This window comes from Oncorhynchus kisutch, linkage group LG6 (genome assembly GCF_002021735.2).
Source record: "Oncorhynchus kisutch isolate 150728-3 linkage group LG6, Okis_V2, whole genome shotgun sequence".
Taxonomy (NCBI): Eukaryota; Metazoa; Chordata; class Actinopteri; order Salmoniformes; family Salmonidae; genus Oncorhynchus; species Oncorhynchus kisutch.
Genome location: NC_034179.2, coordinates 74,004,996 through 74,026,278, shown reverse-complemented (window position 1 = coordinate 74,026,278; position 21,283 = coordinate 74,004,996). Strand labels below are relative to the sequence as shown.

The 21,283-nt window shown below is 42.6% G+C and overlaps 2 protein-coding genes across 4 annotated transcripts; one reads left to right on the top strand and one right to left on the bottom strand.

Annotated features, from left to right (window-relative positions):
* Window positions 1-229: 229 nt before the first annotated feature.
* LOC109893477 (angiopoietin-related protein 2-like) lies at window positions 230-13,325 on the bottom strand. Of its 3 annotated transcripts, XM_020486705.2 has the most exons (9): window positions 13,199-13,325; window positions 5,742-5,808; window positions 5,417-5,496; window positions 4,180-4,661; window positions 3,842-3,982; window positions 3,462-3,681; window positions 1,654-1,847; window positions 1,009-1,279; window positions 230-887 (listed from the first exon to the last, which is right to left on the bottom strand). In XM_020486705.2, the coding sequence occupies exons 4-9, from the start codon at window positions 4,639-4,641 to the stop codon at window positions 703-705; spliced, it is 1,473 nt and encodes a 490-aa protein (XP_020342294.1). In that variant the 5' UTR covers window positions 4,642-4,661; window positions 5,417-5,496; window positions 5,742-5,808; window positions 13,199-13,325; the 3' UTR covers window positions 230-702. The 3 variants fall into 3 exon arrangements, with proteins under 3 accessions (XP_020342294.1, XP_020342295.1, XP_031683351.1); XM_020486706.2 differs by lacking the exon at window positions 5,742-5,808 and having other exon boundaries at window positions 13,199-13,322; XM_031827491.1 differs by lacking the exon at window positions 13,199-13,325 and having other exon boundaries at window positions 5,742-6,559.
* A 17-nt stretch (window positions 13,326-13,342) lies between these two features.
* LOC109893476 (uncharacterized) lies at window positions 13,343-20,520 on the top strand. Its single transcript, XM_020486704.2, is given in 14 exon segments — window positions 13,343-13,522; window positions 13,810-13,946; window positions 13,948-13,975; window positions 14,180-14,281; window positions 14,826-14,876; window positions 15,063-15,233; window positions 15,429-15,505; window positions 15,733-15,840; window positions 16,080-16,203; window positions 16,523-16,601; window positions 16,798-16,927; window positions 17,010-17,170; window positions 17,291-17,669; window positions 19,248-20,520. Coding segments are annotated over 14 exon segments (2,625 nt in total). The 5' UTR covers window positions 13,343-13,507; the 3' UTR covers window positions 20,311-20,520.
* Window positions 20,521-21,283: the final 763 nt, after the last annotated feature.

Here is a 21,283-nt window from a genome sequence, read left to right as displayed (position 1 = left end):
TCTGCCAAATCAGAGGCAGTAGGGATGACCAGAGTTTTTCTCTTAATGTGCGTGAATTAGACCATTTTCCTGTCCTGGTAGGCATTAAAATTGTAACGAGTACTTTTGGGTGTCAGGGAAAATGTATGGAGTAAAAAGTATATTATTTTCTTCAAGAATGTAATAAAGTAAAAGTCATCAAAAATATAAATAGTAAAGTACAGATACCCCCAAAAAACGACTTACGTAGTACTTTAAAGTATTTTTTACTTAAGTACATTACACCACTGCATCAAACCACAACGTCAGTTCTCATTAGCAAAATAAACGGACTCCTACTTCACCTTGTGGTGTAATCTTCAAACATTGTTTTGCAATTTTTTATCAAATAAATACATTGCCATTAGAAAACAATTCCACATGTTGTGTTGGCATGTCAGTCTAACGCTGTCTTATTAACATACCTGTTTAACATATAAGAACTTCATTAACATCCTTCCTCATCCATGAAGGAACCATAATATTGCTGTGATGCATGATTGACATGTGTATAACACAGGAGGCTGCTGAGGGGAGGACGGCTCATAATAATGGCTGGAACGGAGTGAATGGAATGGCATCAAACACATTTGAAACTATTCCCCTCCAGCCATTACCACGAGCCCGTCCTCCCCAATTAAGATGCCACCAACCTCCTGTGGTGTATATCTAATGGGAAGAAGGTTAGGTGGGTTTGATCATCATGGTGACTGTTTTGAGGGAGTAGGAGCCCCCATGGAACTCTGCCCAGTAAACCCCGTCCTGGTAGCGGCTGCGGTAGTGACCCCCTCGATACCACACGCCGTTTAAGTTGGAGTGGGCACACATGTGGTACCACCATCCCCCCTTCTGGAAGTGGGCACAGTTCCCTAATGAGGAAATGGAGAGAGAAACCAACTCATCAAGCTAAACCTGGGTGTTCAAACAGGCAGCCATGAAAAGAGGCAGAAATGAAAAGAGAGAGGGTAGTAGAGGTCAGAGTGGATTCACCTGAATAAGCATCCTTATCCTTGTCCAAAGTTGTAAAGGCTTTGTCATTGTGCCAGGACATTGAGTCTCCGGCGTTGCCTTGGTATTCCCCCAGCCTCAGACGGTACCCGTCACTCTCAGGCTCCAGGCGGAAGCTGTCGTACTCTGCAAACACCTGGCGGCCCTGCCAGTCCTCCATGGCCACCCGAAGCTTGTAGTGAGCCTGCTTGGTCAGCCAGTAGAGGTGCTCCAGACCCAGCCAGTACTCTCCATCAAGGTTCCCAAAGCCTTGCTGGGTTGGAGGGGTACAACAGATAGTTTAGGGTTATGTTCACTGTAGCAATAGTTTTCATGATTTCTGTGGTGTTAAACCGTCCTCAACTGAAGGATACTCTTGAGTCTCTGAGCTGTAATACGAGCTGTTTTTCTGGTTTTATAGCCCACTGTGATGGTTGCCAATTACAGTAACTATACAGCTCATGTTTCATCACATATAATCAGCTGAAATGAAAGGCAAATGGAGGAGGGGAAAGGATTATGGGTCTGCAGTGCACACACTCACTGTGTGTTTTGTATTGCAATGGTAATAGCACACTGGCTGATGTCATAACAAACTCTTGAGTGCTTCACTTTTAGTGGCTCACTGCAAACTGGAGGTGAGAGCACCTTGTACTGCTCCCAGGTCCTGAAGAAGTTGACTGATCCGTCCTGTCTCCTCTGGATGACGGTCCAGCCTCCCTGGGCCTTGGTCTGTTCACACCAGGCCTGCAGAAGCCGGTTGGCGCTCTGTGGACGCAGCAGGTAGATCCCATTGGTGGTCTCGCCCGAGTCCAGCACATGCTGGCAGTCCCTCCAGGGTCCTGAGGGACAGAGATGGTGTAGGTATGTGGCTCACAAAGGCAGTTAGGATTTCAGAACATACCTGGGTTCAAATAGTCATAATTGTGCTCGATTGAGCCTGCCTGGTGCAATGGAACTAATGGAAGTCCAGAACGTCCAAACTCCGCCCACCTGCCACTAGGCAGGCTCAACCAACTGCTGGAAATGAGGGAGTGAGTGAGACACGTAATGGAGAGAGTGGTCTGGAATTCTGTTTGTTTTAGAGCCAACAGGGTCACAGATACATGTTTTCTCGATTTGCTTCAGCTTATCTCTTTGCTGCAGAAGACATTCTTTCACAACACATGTTGTATGTCTTATGTCACACTAGAAGAGATAAGCGTACACCGCATGAACGGACGCAGAAAGGCTAAGCATCACCTCTCTCTCACACAGTCCAGACCAAGGGTTATTCATACTGTAACCGTACACTCATTCTATAGACAAGAATCTCCTTGTCACTCATCCCACACACATAAGCTCTGAGTCATGCTCCCTTTATTCTACATTGTAACTGGTGTGAAGTCCACATGCTGCTGCTGCTGCTCAGCTCCACTGTGGGAGTAGCCTGTCCATACAAGGTGGTGTCACACATCTGAATGCTCTGCCTTGTAATCTTACACATTCCAGTGGCGCACACAACGTGCATTGTATGGGGGTATCACCTTGTAATTCAAGGTTACATAGCAATGTCCTAAAGATGGCTGTGATTAGGGTGTGTGTGTGTGTGTGTGTGTGTGTGTGTGTGTGTGTGTGTGTGTGTGTGTGTGTGTGTGTGTGTGTGTGTGTGTGTGTGTGTGTGTGTGTGTGTGTGTGTGTGTGTGAGAGTTTGTTTGGTAAATTAGATTCTAATATATTTTTATTTGGAATTCATCCCATTTGCTCTTTCTAAAGAGGAGGTGCTGACAAATCTGGTTATTGGTACCTAATTGTGGATTAGCTACTTTTGATGGTTTATTTCCTAAAAGAGGATTATATTTTGGCCCATTTGATTGTTATTTATAACATATATTATTGATGAATTTGCAAATATTATATCAAAGTCAAACTTTGTGTGTGTGTGTGCATGCGTGTGTGTGTGTGTGTGTTACTCATTAACAAAGCCCCGTCTCTACTCTGATAAGAACAGTTGGCAGTTATTAGACATTGTTTAGGCATTCCCAGAGAGATAACAAAGTCCTATCAGCAGGTCAGTGACTCCCCGAGCTTCTGCACAGTGTCTTCTGGAGTGTAAATAACACTGACAAAATACTGACATTGTTTCATACACAAACTCAAGGTCCCAACAGCAAACAATGAAGCATTTTGAAGGACCGAAAGAAAACAGCTTGCTTGTTCTGATTGTTGTCAGAGGTGACAGAAAAACAATATCGAAAAACAATATCGAAACAAAGCAGGAACCAATGAGATATGCGATGTATTGACTGAAATAGAAACAAGGTGTTATAATGTGTGATAACGCTGCCGGGGGAAGATACATAGTGTTACTCTTTCACACGGTCTTACAAAGACAGACCTTCATTCCTACATAGACAGTGTTGGTTAAGCTGAAAGTGCCGTTGGCAGTTATAAGCTCTGAGGGTGCAGTGATTTACCTGGGGTCTTAGTGACAGGGAAGCTTATGAAGGGGGCGTCGGTAGGGGTGTCGGCCATGTTGGTGGGGAGCACCTTTGTCCCCTGCAGGGGTTCTCTCTCCTCCTGTGGCTGTAGTGGAGGGGCACCCTGGTCTCTCTGAACATCATTAGCCCTCTCCTTGGACTGTGAGCTGTCATTCAGACGCCCACTGGACTGGATACTCAGGGGTTCAGAGGTCATCTGTCCAATAAAACACAAATATATGAAGACTTTTGTACAGACCATTGTGGGTACTATAGTATGTTATGGTACAACTTTAGCTTCATGGGTCAAGGTCAGTGCTTGAGAAAGGCCCATGATAACAATGCCAGTGGTTTGATAAATACAGAGCTCCCCCTACCTGTGGAGGTGGGGTAGTGTTCTTGGTGGCCTGGCACAGCTTCTCCAGCCGGACGATGAGCTGACTCTGGTTGCTCATCATGGAGGTGAGGGCTCCATACTTCTTCTCCAGCTCCCTGTAACTAGTGGAGATCTGCAGCATCTGGGATGTTGGTCCACCATGACCGAGCAACAGACAACGGGACAATCAGGGATGTATCAAGATGCTACATGCCTGTCATCGATAGGTAAAGGATACTAAGGCAGTAGAGAGATAGTAGGAGCAGGTATACAGTTATATGATTCTAACTTCCCTCCTTATGAACACGGCTGTTCCCACAATGCTCTCTGTCTGTTTACCTGTGCGGTGACGTTGAGCAGTAGGTTCTCGACCCGCCTCTGTTCGATCACCTGGTCCTTCCTGTACATAACCTCGTGCAGCAGCTGGGCGTAGAGCTGGGCAATGCGGGAGTTCATGCTGCCGCTCTCTTTCCGTAGTGCCCGTACCTCCGTAACCAGGGCCCCCTCCTGTTCCAGCTGGCCCCTCAGCTTCTCCAGCTGTTCCTGCTGACGGCTGAACTCACCCCGCAGAGCCGTTACCTCTGAGTGGTTGGAGGCTCCGGTGGTGGACTCGGTGCTCACGCACAGCGCCCCCTTCAGTTTCTGCTGGGGAACGATAAAGGTGTAGGAGCAGCGGCCTGCTTTTAGCTCTGAGGAGCGGGACGGGCGCTTCTGGGACTCTTCCTTTCGCCCCCCCACCTCAGACATGACTAGGAGGAGCCCCAGCAACAGAGACAGGCCAATAGTCAGCTGCTTCTCCATCTACCTGTTCAACTGCTCTTCTGTCCGTGGAAATAAGAAGTGATAGAGATTCATTAGCAGATTCCCCCAATAAAACATGATACTCTATATCTAGAACATGTAGAGATGTATTAATTCAGTAAAACTAGCTTTTCCCCATTTCAAACAACTATAATTGTACACCAAGTACATCGCAGTCAGACACTGGCCACAAAGATGCAAAATTCCATACAGGCAATTTCAGTGGAAAGCAGAGCATGTAAAAGTGCCACCACAATATCTAAGATGCAGCTCAGACTGTCTCTCAAGCCTTGACAGCCCACCAGATGTTCCCCTGGAAGGTGAAAGTACACTTAACCCTGTCTGCCTGGCTGGAGTTTATAAGCAAGTCAACACTGGGGTGACGATGGTCAACAAAACCCAGTCAGAGTCAACTCACACTTCCATCCCATTGGTCAACACAATCCTTTCAGGGTCAACACCATAACTACCATTGTCAACACCTAACCACCATTATCACCTCAACATTGACACAACACACTATATTTGCAGGGGTCACTACTCCTCAACCTCAGTGAAACACATTATTGGTACCAACAAGTTTCTGTAAGTAAACTGGAATAACAAAGAAAAATAATACATCACATGATTGCCAAATGGTAGTGTCAGAAGCCCTGTACCATATCGCCAAACATTAACCATTGATCATCTATCATTATAATAGCAGCACTATTCTTATTCAATCTGAAAGGTGATCCTATCTTTGTAACTTTTAAAGTGAGGGAGCATGACTTACCTCAGTCCTGTTCAGAGGTATAGAGTCAGTTGGCAAACTCTGTCAGCTGTGTTCCTGTGTGTATCCCAGAATCCTGAGCTCTAATGGGTACAGAATGTACTTCTTTAAAGCATCCTCATCTAGAATCCAGATGACAGGACTAACGGACCTTTCCTTAGCATTGCCTCAGAATGGTCTACTGCCGCAGAATTGCCTCCCAATGAGAAAGTCCACCGCTGTGGCTGTAGCATGCAGCCCGGCGACCCTTTTTCCTAGTGTGTCTCAGGCAGACCAGAGAGACTGAGCTACAGCAAGAAAGACTCAAGGGAGAAAGAGAACTACTCACCAAACTGACACACAACATTTTTTCAGCAGCAAGACCTCCCCCTCACTTCATCCCTGTCACAGGCCCTCTAAACAAAGAGAGACATAATTACAAACTACCCTAATGACACCCCCTCTCTCTCTCTCCTCCCATCCCCTCAACTCAGCTGCCTCTGGCCCTCAGTGCAGGAGGCAGGAGCCCTCTCTCTGTCTCGGCCTGTTGCCTGCCTTCAGCCTGCTGTTCTCTCACAAAGGCCTACTCCCAGGCGGTCTATCTGTTACTGCAGTTCAGCTTCAAAAGGTAGCCTATGAGTAATCAATATAATTTATAAAAACAATATATTGAGGGTTATAATATGGATAAGATGCAGATGAAGGTGAATATCCACCGTTAAGATGAGGAATAATTCTGTCAGTCATCCTGGATAGTCTCTTTCAACTGCTGTGTGCTAGTAGATACGGTACAGAAGGCATTTCATCTGAAAAGGACCCATGGGCGCAACATGTGAACATGTCAAATTTGGTGGCAAATGAAAGCTAAGAGTCTATGATTTTACAAATTAAGGCATATATACCTTTTCCAACCATTTTCACCCTAAAAATGTGGAATAAGCAAAGGCTTTGATTTCTGGTCCAACAGATAGAAAATGGGTCTTAGAAAACATCTACCTGAAAAAGTATGAAAAGGTATTAGAAATACATTCAAAAACAATCATGTAAAGACCTCTGCCAACTAATATCAACACTTATATTTTGTTTTTTAGATTACTTTAGATTACATTGCCTTGTAATTCTGTTACCAAAAACCTCTAATTTCACTCACTCATGAGAAAGGAGGATGAAAGGTCACAGAAGTAACAAGTAAAGGTAAACCTACCAATTAGTTAGTGTTTTTACTGATATCAAGTTTGTTTATGAATTATTAAGTGATTAAAACTATACCAGGTGGTGTCAGAGGAAGGCCCAAGAAATTGTCAAAATCTTCAGCCACCCAAGCCACAGACTGTTCTCTCTGCTACCACAGGGCAAGCGGTACCAATGCATCAAGTCTGGAACCACCAGGAGCCTGAACAGCTTCTACCTCCAATCCATAAGACGTCTAAACAAGACTACTAAATAGCTAATCAAATGGCTACCCAGACTACCAGCATTGACCCTTTTTGCACTAACTCTCTTGCACACACACTAGACTCTATCCACACACTCACATATATTAACACTGACACCCCAACACACACACACACACACAAAAACACACTACATATGTCCACACACACATAACATGTACACACATGTATACTGACACCACACACATGCATACTGATGCCACACACACACACTTTCACATTCACCACATATGCTGATGCTACTGTCTATCCTGTTGCCTAGTAACTTTACCCCTACCTATATGTACAGTACATACAGTTGAAGTCAGAAGTTTACATACACCTTAGCCAAATAAATTGGCTGACATTTAATCCTAGTAAAAATTCCCTGTTTTAGGTCAGTTAGGATCACCACTTTATTTTAAGAATGTGAAATGTCAGAATAATAGTAGAGAGAATTATTTATTTCAGCTTTTATATCTTTCATCACATTCCCAGTGGGTCAGAAGTTTACATACACTCAATTAGTATTTGATAGCATTGCCTTTAAATTGTTTAACTTGGGTCAAATGTTTCGGGTAGCCTTCCACAAGCTTCCCACAATAAGTTGGTTGAATTTTGGCCCATTCCTCCTGACAGAGCTGGTGTAACTGAGTCAGGTTTGTAGGCCTCCTTGCTCGCACACACTTTTTCAGTTCTGCCCACAAATTTTCTATGGGATTGAGGTCAGGGCTTTGTGATGGCCACTCCAATACCTTGACTTCATTGTCCTTAAGGCATTTTGCCGCAACTTTGGAAATATGCTTGAGTCATTGTCCATTTGGAAGACCCATTTGCGACCAAGCTTTAACTTCCTGACTGATGTCTTGAGATGTCGCTTCAATATATTCACATAATTGTCCTCCCTCATGATGCCATCTATTTTGTGAAGTGCCCCAGTCCCTCCTGCAGCAAAGCACCCCCACAACATGATGCTGCCACCCCCGTGCTTCACGGTTGGGATGGTGTTCTTCGGCTTGCAAGCCTCCCCCTTTTTCCTCCAAACATAACGATAGTCATTATCGCGAAACAGTTCTATTTTTGTTTCATCAGACCAGAGGACATTGATCCAAAAAGTACGATATTTGTCCCCATGTGCAGTTGCAAACCGTAGTCTAGCTTTTTTTATGGCTGTTTTGGAGCAATGGCTTCTTCCTTCCTGAGCGGCCTTTCAGGTCACGTCAATATAGGACTCGTTTTACTGTGGATATAGATACTTTTGTACCTATTTCCTCCAGCATCTTCACAGGGTCCTTTGCTGTTGTTCTGGGATTGATTTGCACCTTTCGCACCAAAGTACATTAATCTCTAGGAGACAGAAAGCGTCTCCTTCCTGAGCAGTATGACGGCTCCGTGGTCCCATGGTGTTTATACTTGCGTACTATTGTTTGTACAGATGAACGTGGTACCTTCAGCTGTTTGGAAGTTGTGTTTGGAAACCAGACTTGTGGAGGTCTGCAAATGTTTTTCTGAGGTCTTGACTGATTTCTTTTGATTTTCCCATTATGTCAAGCAAAGAAGCACTGAGTTTTAAGGTAGGCCTTAAAATACATCCACATGTACACCTCCTATTGACTCAAATTATGTCAATTTTCCTATCAGAAGCTTTTAAAGCCATGACATCATTTTCTGGAATTTTCCAAGCTGTTTAAAGGCACAGTCACCTTAGTGTATGTAAACTTCTGACCCACTGGAATTGTGATACAGTGAATTATAAGTGAAAAATTACTTATGTCATGCACAAGTAGATGTCCTAACCGACTTGCGAAAAACTATAGTTTGTTAACAAGACATTTGTGGAGTGGTTGAAAAACAAGTTTGAATGACTCCAACCTAAGTGTATACTTCAACTGTACAGTGGGGCAAAAAAGGGACCAGGACGACTGATCCGTGTAAAGGAAAGAATGAATGGGGCCATGTATCGTGAGATTTTGAGTGAAAACCTCCTTCCATCAGCAAGGGCATTGAAGATGAAACGTGGCTGGGTCTTTCAGCATGACAATGATCCCAAACACACCGCCCGGGCAACAAAGGAGTGGCTTCATAAGAAGCATTTCAAGGTCCTGGAGTGGCCTAGCCAGTCTCCAGATCTCAACCCCATAGAAAATCTTTGAAGGGAGTTGAAAGTCCGTGTTACCCAGCAACAGCCCCAAAACATCACTGCTCTAGAGGAGATCTGCATGGAGGAATGGGCCAAAATACCAGCAACAGTGTGTGAAAACCTTGTGAAGACTTACAGAAAATGTTTGACCTCTGTCATTGCCAACAAAGGGTATATAACAAAGTATTGAGATAAACTTTTGTTATTGACCAAATACTTATTTTCCACCTCTCTCATCTTTTTAAGTGGGAGAACTTGCACATTTGGTGGCTGACTAAATACTTTTTTGCCCCACTGTATGATAAACAGAGAGTAGCAGTAGCGTAAAAGAGGGGTTGGTGGGTGGCAGGTGGCGGGATACTGTAATCTAGTCAAGGCCTATCCTATTTAATTATTGCTGTACATATACTATTCTATACTACGTATTCTTCAGATAAACAAAATATTCTATCTATTTACTGTCCATAATGTCTATACATCCCAGTATATATATATAGTACAAGTCAAAAGTTTGGACATACCTACTCATTGAAGGGTTTTTCTTTATTTTGACTATTTCCTACATTGTAGAATAGTAGTGAATACATGAACGCTATGAAATAACACAAAAAAAGTGTTTAAAAAAAGTGTTAAAGTGTTAAACAAATAAAAATATATTTTAGAGTCTTCAAAGTAGCCACCCTTTGCATTGATGAGAGCTTTGCACACTCTTGGCATTCTCTCAACCATCTTCATGAGGTAGTCACCTGGAATGCATTTCAATTAACAGGTGTGCATTGTTGAAAGTTAGATTGTGGAATTTCTTTCCTTCTTAGTGCATTTGAGCTAATCAGTTGTGTTGTAACAAGGTAGGGGTGATATACAGAAGATAGCCCTATTTGGTAAAAGCCCAAGTCCATATAATGGCAAGAACATCTCAAATAAGCAAAGAGAAACAATAGTCCATCATTACTTTAAGACATAATGGTCAGTCAATACCAATATTAAGAAGAGACTTGCTTGGGCCAAGAAACACAGTGGAAATCTGTCCTTTGGTCTGATGAGTCCAAATTGGAGATTTTTGGTTCCAACCGCCGTATCTTTGTGAGACACAGAGTAGGTGAACGGATTATTTCTGCATGTGCTGTTCCCAAGCATGGAGGAGGAAGTGTGATGGTGTGGGGGTGCTTTGATGGTGACACTGGCTGTGATTTATTTATAATTCTGCATTCTGCATTTTGCAGCAATACGACATCTCATCTGGTTTGCGCTTAGTGGGACTATCATTTGTTTTTCAACAGGACAATGACCCAAAACACACCTCCAGGCTATGTAAGGGCTATTTGACCAAGGAGAGTGATAGAGTGCTGCATCAGATGACCTGGCCTCCACAATCACCCGACCTCAACCCAATTGAGAAGGTTTGGGATGAATAGGACCGCAGAGTGAAGGAAAAGCAGCCAACAAGTGCTCAGCAAATGTGGGAACTCCTTCAAGGCTGTTGGAAAAGCATTCCTCGTGAAGCTGGTTGAGAGAATGCCAAGAGTGTGCAAAGCAGCCATTTATTTTTTATATTTTTTATTTCACCTTTATTTAACCAGGTAGGCATCAAGGCAAAGGGTGGCTACTTTGAAGTATCTAAAATATATTTTTATTTATTTGTTTTGGTTACTAAATGATTACATATATGATTATTTCATAGTTTTGATGTCTTCACTATTATTCTACAATGCAGGAAATAGTAAAAATAAATAAAAACCCTTTAATGAGTAGCTGTATCCAAACTTTTGACTGGTACTGTATATATCTATATATATATATATATATATATATATATATATATATATATATATATGGTCTTGTTTATCTTCCATTTCCTAATAATTGCTCCCACAGTTGATTTCTTCAAACCAAGCTGCTTACCTATTGCAGATTCAGTCTTTCCAGCCTGGTGCAGGTCTACAATTTTGTTTCTGGTGTCCTTTGACAGCTCTTTGGTCTTGGCCATAGTAGAGTTTGGAGTGTGACTGTTTGAGGTTGTGGACAGGTATCTTTTATACTGATAACAAGTTCAAACAGGTGCCATTAATACAGGTAACGAGTGGAGGACAGAGGAGCCTCTTAAAGAAGAAGTTACAGGTCTGTGAGAGCCAGAAATCTTGCTTGTTTGTAGGTGACCAAATACTTATTTTCCACCATAATTTGCAAATAAATTCATAAAAAATCCTACAATGTGATTTTCTGGATTTTTTTTCTTCATTTTGTCCGTCATAGTTGAAGTGTACCTATGATGAAAATTACAGGCCTCTCTCATCTTTTTAAGTGGGAGAACTTGCACAATTGGTGGCTGACTAAATACTTTTTTGCCCCACTGTATGATAAACAGAGAGTAGCAGTAGCGTAAAAGAGGGGTTGGTGGGTGGCAGGTGGCGGGACACAATACAGATAGCCTGGTTAGCCAATGTGCAGGGGCACTGGTTGGTCGGGCCAATTGAGGTAGTATGTACATGAATGTATAGTTAAAGTGACTATGCATATATGATAAACAGAGAGTAGCAGCAGCGTAAAAGAGGGGTTGGGGGGGCACACAATGCAAATAGTCCAGGTAGCCATTTGATTATGGCTTGGGTGTAAAAACTGTTGAGGAGCCTTTTGTCCTAGACTTGGGACTAGGTACCGCTTGCCATGCGGTAGTAGAGAGAATAGTCTATGACTGAGGTGGCTGGGGTCTTTGACTATTTTTAGGGCATTCTTCTGACACCGCCTGGTGTAGAGGTCCTGGATGGCAGGCAGCTTCGCCCCAGTGATGCACTGGTCCGCGCACTGCCCTCCGTAGTGCCTTGCGGTCGGAGGCCGAGCAATTGCCGTACCAGGCAGTGATGCAACCAGTCAGGATGCTCTTATCTTCTTACTTGGATGGCAAGGAGATTCAGGTTTTCATAATGGCTAGCGTAAACATTAATTATACATTATTTTTGTATTATAATCTGGAATGACACCCATATGGTAGACCCCAGTCAGTGAGGTTAACTTATATATAACTGTCACGCCATGATCTGTTTCACCTGTCTTGTGCTTGTCTCCACCCTCCACCAGGTGTCTCCCATTTGTCCCCATTATCTTCTGTGTATTTATACCTGCGTTTTCTGTTTGTCTGTTGCCAGTTTGTCTTGTCCCGTCAAATCCTAACCGCATATTCCCATGCTCTAGTTTTTGTGTTTCATAGTCTCCCCAGTTCTGCCCTTTCTGCCTGTCCTGATCCTGCCTGCTGTCCTGAATCTTCCGTCGTGTACCTGCCTGACTCTGATTTGGAATATGACTCTTTGCCTGCCTTGACCTACCTTTTGCCTGCCCCTTGTACTATAATAAACTCTAAGACTCATACCATCTGCCTCCTGTGTCTCCATCTGGGTCTTAGCCCGAGCCATGATATAACATGTTTTTATAAACTCAACCAAGTTAACCCAGATGGTACACTTTGGGGGCAAGTGCTAGCAACAACATTGAGTGGAGCAGCTTCTATCTCAACGCCATCAGACTGTTAAATAGCCATCACTTTGCCGCTTCCACCCAGTTATACATAGACTTGAAATCACTGGCCACTTTAATAATGGAACACAAGTCACTTTAATAATGTTTACATAGTTTTGCTTTCCTCCTCTCATATGTATATACTACATTCTATTCTACTGTATGCTAGTCTATGCCACTCAGACATTGCTCGTCCTAATATTAATATATTCCTTAATTCCATTCTTTTACTTTTAGGTTTGTGTGTATTGTTATGAATTGTTAGATATTACTGCACTGTTGGAGCTAGAAACAAGCATTTCGTACACCCGCAATAACATCTTGTAAACATGTGTATGTGACCAATAACATTTGATTTGGAGATTTCGAAGAGTGTGGATTGACAGTTTGGTAATTAGAGCCTATTGAGGATCTAATTTGTATACTCTCGGACACCCAGCGCATCTGTCCACAAGAGATACGACCTTGTGACAGTTATTACTGAATCGGATGCAGCTGAGAAGAAACTAAATACTAAATTGGTGAATTGAAACACTAAATTGTTGAATTTAGTGGAAACTTGCCCCTTTGTAACAAACATGGTAACAAGCATTTGTTGTTACACCTCTGTAATTACAGAATGAAATGACCACCAGTTACATGTTATTACAGTGTAACTATGAGTTATTACAATTAACTACACTACCTGTTACATGTAATTACACTGTAATAATGAAGTTTTACCTTTTGGACTTCATACTGCAAATGTTCTTCAAATTCCTCTAGCAACACCAGATAGGTTGCCAAATATACATACTGGAAGCTGAAAACAAAAGTTTGGTTAGGCATTTGAATAAGACGAACGTTTTTCAATGTGACACACAAACGCGCCGGCGCAGTGAGATCCACGTGGTTGAAGAGCAGTATCTGATTGAAATGGAGGACTAAGAGAGGCATAACGGAGCTTGCTCGCTTTTTACATTTAGATAGTTAGGTTCATTAGCGACGTTTTATATTATTGACTCTATTGTATTGTTTTGTTAAACTGCCATTATGGGAAAGTCAAAGGTAAGCGGTTAAGTAGATGTTGGCTAACGTTAGCTAGCTAAAGTTTTCTAAATAACGTTAGCTATCTAGTTATTGACACGATTATTGTAAACTGAATAAAGTTACTGGTAACTATATTTAATATTATCTCATCTGCATGTGTAGTTAGGTGGATGAAAATGATGTTTTTATGAGAATATCTGAACAATGATTAAAATATTTGTAACTGATTACATCCACAACGGCGTTAGCTTGTAACATAGCGAAGTATCGTGGCCATTTAAACGAACGTGTTAATTCAATGTCAGACCAAAAAACAGAAGAAGTCACGTTTGAGTGCGAACCATGTGGCGGAAGAGGTGTTCGGTGCGGTCCCTCACTCCTTCGTGTTTCACCGTGGCCAAGGCGGCAAGAATGTCGGTCAGCTAGTGGAGAACATGCGTCGTGGAGCCCTTCACTGCAGAATCCCTTAAGGTCCGTTTGTTCATGTCATGAAACTCAAAGCTGGTATTTATAACTGATTTGAATCAAAGTGACGTTACTGCATGCCACATGTGTTACTTAATATATGTGTTAATTTTTATAAAACTTTCAACCACTGTTCTGAGTTTATACATGGAAGTGTGTCTTGGCTCATAATGGATTGCATTTGAGGTCTTGCCTGCTTGTGATTGACAGGTGAGGAAGAAGAATGTGCTGAATGACTTTGTGGCTGTAGCAGGGCCACTGGGAGTGACACACTTCATGATCTTCACCAAGACGCCCAGCAGTGTCAACATGGTAAATAAGTCTGCAAACATCAGGGGTGTATTCATTATTGAAACCGTTTTACTGTTTAAGAACCATTTACTGTTTAAGAACCAAACTGAAGCAAATTTAACAGGGAGTAACATACTTGATTTTGTAAAGTAGAAACTCATATTTTTCTTGTCAAAAAGTATGTTTTGTTATATATATTTTTATCCTTAATGGGTTTTGTTTGGCGTAAACGGTTTATTTTGCAACAGACAACATTTTGCAACACCTGTTGCGTTACTGTACCACGAGGGGCTTTAACAGTAGACACTGCAGCTGCTGTAAACCCTTGGCCTTTTCAAAGGCAGGCAAAGGGAATAGCTTTATGATTTATCGCTATTGATCAATGAAGTATATGCTGTGTTAGCCACAGTTGTTCCAATTGCTGGTGCAGATGATGAGTTATGAGAATATCTGAATTCATGATTAAGATGTTTTTTCACTGATGCATCAATATCTACAGTTGGGCTGTTTACTAGATCCTAATGGCAAATTAGCAAGTGTATGAGTAATTTTTTTCTCTTTCCAGAGGCTTGCTCGGCTGCCTAAAGGCCCTATGCTCCATTTCCGGGTGACCAAAGTGAGTACACAAACCCATATGACTTACTGGAAGAGATGGGCTCAAAGGATGACAGGTTTTGACGTGACTGTTCAGTGATATATGTTAAAAGTAAACGCACTGATGAGCCCCAATACTAGAAACAAGCAAATATAGGGGTTTGGGCTTCAATTGCTTTTCCTGAATTATGTTTTTAATCGTTTTAGGTACTCCCTTATTAAAGATGTGGTCTCGTCACTGAAGAGGCACAGAATGCATGAACAGCAGTTCACACATCATCCACTGCTGGTCCTCAATAACTTTGGCTCGGAGGGCATGCATGTCAAACTTATGGCCACCATGTTCCAAAACATGTTCCCTTCCATCAAAGTGCACAAGGTATGTCAAAGGCACCAGTACCTGGATTTTTGCTTTATTGGGAATTTGTGAAATATGATGATAGTACAGTCTTCTGATTATCTGTGACGATCACTCAAAAGTAAACGCTTTCTGATATCCCACAATCTTTTTATCCTCTTATAATATTGATGAGAATCAGATTAGTATGCATTTTAACAGGTTTGCTTCTTGTAGGTAGCCCTCAACGCCATAAAGAGATGTGTTTTGGTGAACTACGATCCAGTGTCTCAAGAAATTGAATTTCGCCATTAGTACGTATACAAGATGTTTTGTGCACTCGTTTTAATTCAAGGTGGCTTGGTTACTCTATAGGAAGACTGCTTGGGCTCAGAGGGTGACAGATTGTGATTTGACTGTTTAGTGATGTATATTCAAAGTAAATACACTGATGCACCCATCATGCAGAATCCCCCCCAGTAGCTGACTAAATGGTTCAGTCCACACTCATCCTTGTCCTTCTCCCTATCCCCCTCTGCAGCAGCCTGAAAGTAGTCCCTGTGGGCATGAGTAGAGGAGTGAAGAAGCTGATGCAGGAAAAGTTCCCCAACATGAGCAAGTTTGAGGACATCAGTGATTTGCTGATGAAGTAAGAGCCCTGTCTGTCAGTCCTATCAGACTGCAGAGTATCTCCTGCTGTACTTGATCTATCTGGTCTATCTGCATGTGTTTGGGTTGTCACTATTGCTTTGATGAATTTGAGCTGTTTCACAATGTTATCTGGGTGATACTACCTTGTCTATGCTGGCTGTGAAGTGATCTACCTACAAAGTAATTCTGATTTGGCCAGCTGTTATGTGTTCTCTTACCCTGCTAACTTTCTTTCAGGGGGGCTAATCTTTCAGAAAGTGACGCAGAGCAAGATGGAGATCACAACATAACGGAACTGCCACAGATATACTCTGGGCGTGGTAACATGGCGTCTCAACAGCGCGCTGTGAGATTGACTGAGGTGATTACCATGGGGACTTAGTGGCTGATCTTACTGATATTACATTGTAACCAGTGTTTCTATAGAATTGTCTACTCCTGTGTTGGCAGTGACTATAAATGCTAGGTTTATAGCATCAGTTTGTCTTGTCATTTTCTGTCCATGGGATGTACATGATGAAAAGATATCTATGATTACCTGTGATATTTCACAAAAGTAAACGCTTACTGACACATCCTGACATTTATCACCATGGTGCCTTCAGCGGTTGATCCTACTGACGTGACATTGTCAGCCGTTTCTGGTAGGATTTTACAGCATCAGTTTGTTTTCTCTTCAGATTGGCCCACGCATCACCATGCAGCTGGTGAAGATCGAGGAGGGAATGGGAGATGGGAACATTCTCTACCATGCAGTCAGTAAGTACACCTGTCAGTTTCCTGTTTATTTGGCTGTCCATGGGATGTACATGATGAAAAGATAATGACGATTACCTGTGATATTTCAACAACAACAAAAGTAAACGCTTACTAACATATCCACTGAGAATGGGTGTTTCTGTTGATTGGTCATGGTGAAATGCTGATACAGGCACTCTGAATGTCTTTTCTGAAGTCTCCAAGACTGAGGAAGAGCTTCAGGAGATCCTGATCCGAAAAGAGGCGCAGATGAAAGAAAAGCAGGAACGGAAGAAAAAACAAGAGCAGGATGTTTCCCAAAATAAAGTGTTACTGGAGGAGAACAAGTGAGTGTTATAGCACATTGTAACTGCTATTCATTCCACCTGAGTTGGAGTGGAACAGTGATGTTTGTTTCTGTAATGTCAGGAAAAGAAGCATGGCAGGCATCAAGAGGAAGCGCCAGGAGGAGGAAGAGCATGACCCTGAAGTGGAGGATCCCGGGAATCAGGATAACAGGCCCACGGTTGTTGAATCTGACGACGCGGCAGAGTACTACAGACAGGCTGTAGGGGAGGAGCCAGATGAAGGTATGTACTCTTTCAGTACTGAACCAAGTCTCTATAGTTTGTGTTTTGTTGTACTATATTTTTGTGCTACTTTGGCAGACAAAATCACCTTCTATATTTATTTTTCTCCCTCCCATCTAGATATGTTCCCTGCAGCCAAGAGGAGGCAAGACCTGAAAGGCCCTCAGGAGGACCCTTCAAGAAGAGGAAACCGTTCTCTGGTGACGACAGGAAAAACAAATATGGTTCCAAGTCACCTCATAGGTCCCGTCCGAGAGGGAAACCCAGAGACCGAATGGGGGGTGACATGGACAGGAAAGAGGGAAAGAGATTTGGGGATGGGGGCAAATCTTTTGGAAAGATGTCAGCAGGGGGCAAAAGGTTGGGAGGAAAAACATTTGGTGACAGGGATAAAAGATTTGGAGGGAAGTTTGAGGGGGGCAGTAAATTTGGGGGTGATAGGGGTTCTAAGTTTAAGGGCAAACCTCGTCCTGGTGGTTTCAGGAAGGGTCCTAGAGGGGTGAAGGAGGGCTTCAAACAGAGGAAGGGGAAGGGCTGAGCTTCATACCCCTGGATTGATGCGCGCTGAGCGCTCTACCCTGGTAAAACATCAGGTGGCAGTATGGACTCACGCTTGTGGTCTCTGCAGTTTCTGATCAACATGAACAGAGGAATGTATTCCTTCATGAAAGGACATTGGTATCACCACAAGTCAGCTGGAGGACTGGATGAAAATGCAATGATGTAATTTTGTGCCTTGTGAACATGTTTATAAAAAATATTATAAGCATTGGCAAATAAATAGCTGAATACAAGGTACAGCTCAGTTGTGTGTAGCCTTTTTATCTTGGGGCCGACTCATGTAGCCTCTGCCACAAGCTTTCACTTCATAGCGTGACCGTAAACTGGAGCCGAGGCTGATGCACACGAGACTTGAGTATGGAACGCCATTTGGAGCGTAAAATACACGTAAAATAACACTATTTGGCTCGTGTCAAAAAAGCTTCTTGACCAATCGCCCTGGATATGACTCCACGTCACATAATTTAACACGTTCATTATTTTTTTGCGGTGTTATTACACATTGATTACACTCACTCGTAATTCATATGTTACATCAATTCACCGATACGTATGCTATGAGTCATAGATTTCTGTCACTGATGATCTACATTTGCATAAAGTTCGTTTGGACTCTGCCCAATTCTCAGGTACTGATGACAGACGTTCACTCACCTTCTGTTCTTCCGAGGTAAAATAAGCTGTCCAAATGGCGTTCCATAGAGTTGTCACCTTTTCATTTGGTACTGTGCTACAAATAGAACAAGGGCCAGGCAGTGTTGGTCACATTTCTTGAAAATGCCTACAAATGGGGTGATTTGGTTGGATGAAAGGTCAGAAAGGGAAGTGACTGCTTTAAATCTTTGTACATGTAACTAACCTATCATGGGATGTTCTACTGCTCTCTGTGTGAACGTCTACCCCAGGAAATGTAGCCTTATCTGTCTGTCAATGAGTAAGTACTAATCTGTCTTTATTCTGAGGTCATTGCCATTATACATTTAAATATCTGTAAATTGTAAGGACATAAACGGTGTAAATGTGAACCGTTTATAATTGACCACCTGTTTTTGAATACTGGTGCATACTTCTGGTGTTTGTGTCTGTTGAATAGCCTGGAGAAGTAACATCAGAAACGGTCTTGTGGCTTTTCTTAGAGAGAAACTATATGGAACTTGTATTAGGCTCCGTGGGGTGTTTTGGACAGACATTCTGTTGGTTTAAGATTTACACAACCATGGTCCATGGTATTTTAGATTATTATTTGCTGTCCATTGCACAACATTAGTATGGAGAACTGCAGTGTGTTTTTATTTATTTTTGACCACAGATGTATATTTCTGATAAGACAACAGCTCTGAAGGTATCTTAAACCACTACTAATACTAGCAATTTATTACATGTATTGCGACAGAATGATACTGATTGACGTTATGAACTGTTATGACTGATGTATTGGCTGGCACAGTGCAAAGTTCCCCTTAGGGGATCAGGATGAACTGCATAAAAGAATGGTTCTCCACTTCAGAATATAATGAATATATTTATCTTTTTTCTTCCACAGAGATGAACAAATACCACTATTGGGAGCCCATTTGCACAGCCTTTTCCCCTCCTATTTTCTAATCTTCCACAGAAATCAATACACAAACATGATGGATTACAACTCTTCTTGTCATGGTTACAAGTTCCAAGTGCAGTTATTGCCAACAATGTACGGTGTTGAGTTCTGCGTGGCGTTGGTTGGTAACCTGTTTGCCCTGAGACTCCTGTCTACCAGGGAGAGGAACAACTGGCACACTGGTGTGGTGCTGTCCTGTAACCTGGCCATCAGTGACCTGCTCTATGTCCTCACCCTGCCCCTGCTCATAGTCTACTACATGCAGGACAAGAACTGGCTGTTTGGGATCGCGGTCTGTAAGATAGAACGCTTCCTCTTCACCTGCAACCTGTATGTCAGTATCTACTTCATCATGTGTATCAGTGTGAACCGCTATGTGGCCATTGTGTACCCCTTCTTCAGCCGGAACCATGTGAACCCAGCCAAAGCCAAGGCTGCCAGTGTCGTCGTCTGGATCTTTGTGACAGCCATCTCCTCTCCTGTGCTGAAGTTTGCCTCCACATGTCCAGAGGGAAGCAACAAAACCCGTTGTGTATCCTACTCCTATTGCACCAACAGTGATGCAGTTGCAGTTGCATACACTCACTTGTTTTACAAAGTATTTCTGTCTGTGGTTGGGTGTTTTATTCCCTTCCTGGTCACATTTGCATCATACTGCGCAGTGTTGGGGGCGGTGTGGAGGAATGTGAATATAACCTCCCTGGAGAAACGGAAGGTGGCCCTGATGGTGTTTGCAGTGGTTGTGCTGTATGCCATTTCCTTTGTGCCTTATCACCTCCTCCAGTGCTACTATTTCTACCAGAAGGTTCACAAACTTGGCTCTGTCTGCGACTGGGTGTACAAGGCCTACCAGGTGTCCAAGGGACTGGCTACACTGAACATGTGCATCCATCCACTGCTCTACATGGCTGTGTTTGATAACATCCGAGTCGCCTGCTGTGGAAGGAGCTCAGCAGATATGGCAATGAATAATACATGAACAAAATGATGCTCTCGCTGCTCTTTGGATGCTTGCACTTATGGTGTTTCTGATAAGCAAGTGTTACACACAGTTGATGACTTATCTGTAAATAACTGCAGCTATATGCACTTCCTTCCAATGTTCTGATGGAAGATGTTTTTGATGGTCATGTTTCTTTTCATGATGTCTAAACTATGCCCTCTTCTATATTCATTATTACAGTATCAGATAATAGAAATTGAACATATTCAAAATAGCTATTTGAAAAGTAGCTACATTACAACATAATAACTTACAGTTATCACATGAAGAGAAATATATTAACACCAAAAGCACTGGATAAAAAGTTATTATAACAACCATTTTTGCCCTAGGAGACAGTGGATGGAAAAGCATGCTAGTTTGAAATTGAAAAGAGTCGCTGTAGCTATTGATAAAGAACATCAAGATGATGCAGCTGCTTTAGAAGTGGGATGCACTGTTGAGCGTTACATCCCGAGGGGTTCGTGCTGATTGTATGGAGATTGTGACAGCCTTAAATGGCATCTCTTGAGAGGGCAAGAACAAGATGAATGTGAGAAGTGCAGTATTATCATAAGGTGATGTATACTTGGAGGAAGGGGGAATGGGGGGAAAACGTGAGGCAGATGAGGTCTAAAAGAGGGAGAAATAGGGTGAGCTTAAGTCGGTTAATTAAAAATGGCGGGGAAAAGGGAGATGGTTTGTTAAAGAGGAATGGTAGAAAGCAGAGTGAGTTGTACGCAGGCTTGAAGACAGGGGAAAGGGAAGTGAAACAGGGCGAAGTATCGGAGGCGCAATGGCGACCTGTCATTCGGGCAGGAAGCTCCACCTGTTTAGTAAAATACTTTTTTTTTTTTATAATATATATCTAGATAAGTTGGGTGAATTTAGGCCCATTCCTCCTGACAGAGCTGGTGTAACTGAGTCAGGTTTGTAAGGCCTCCTTGCTCACACACGCTTTTTCAGTTCT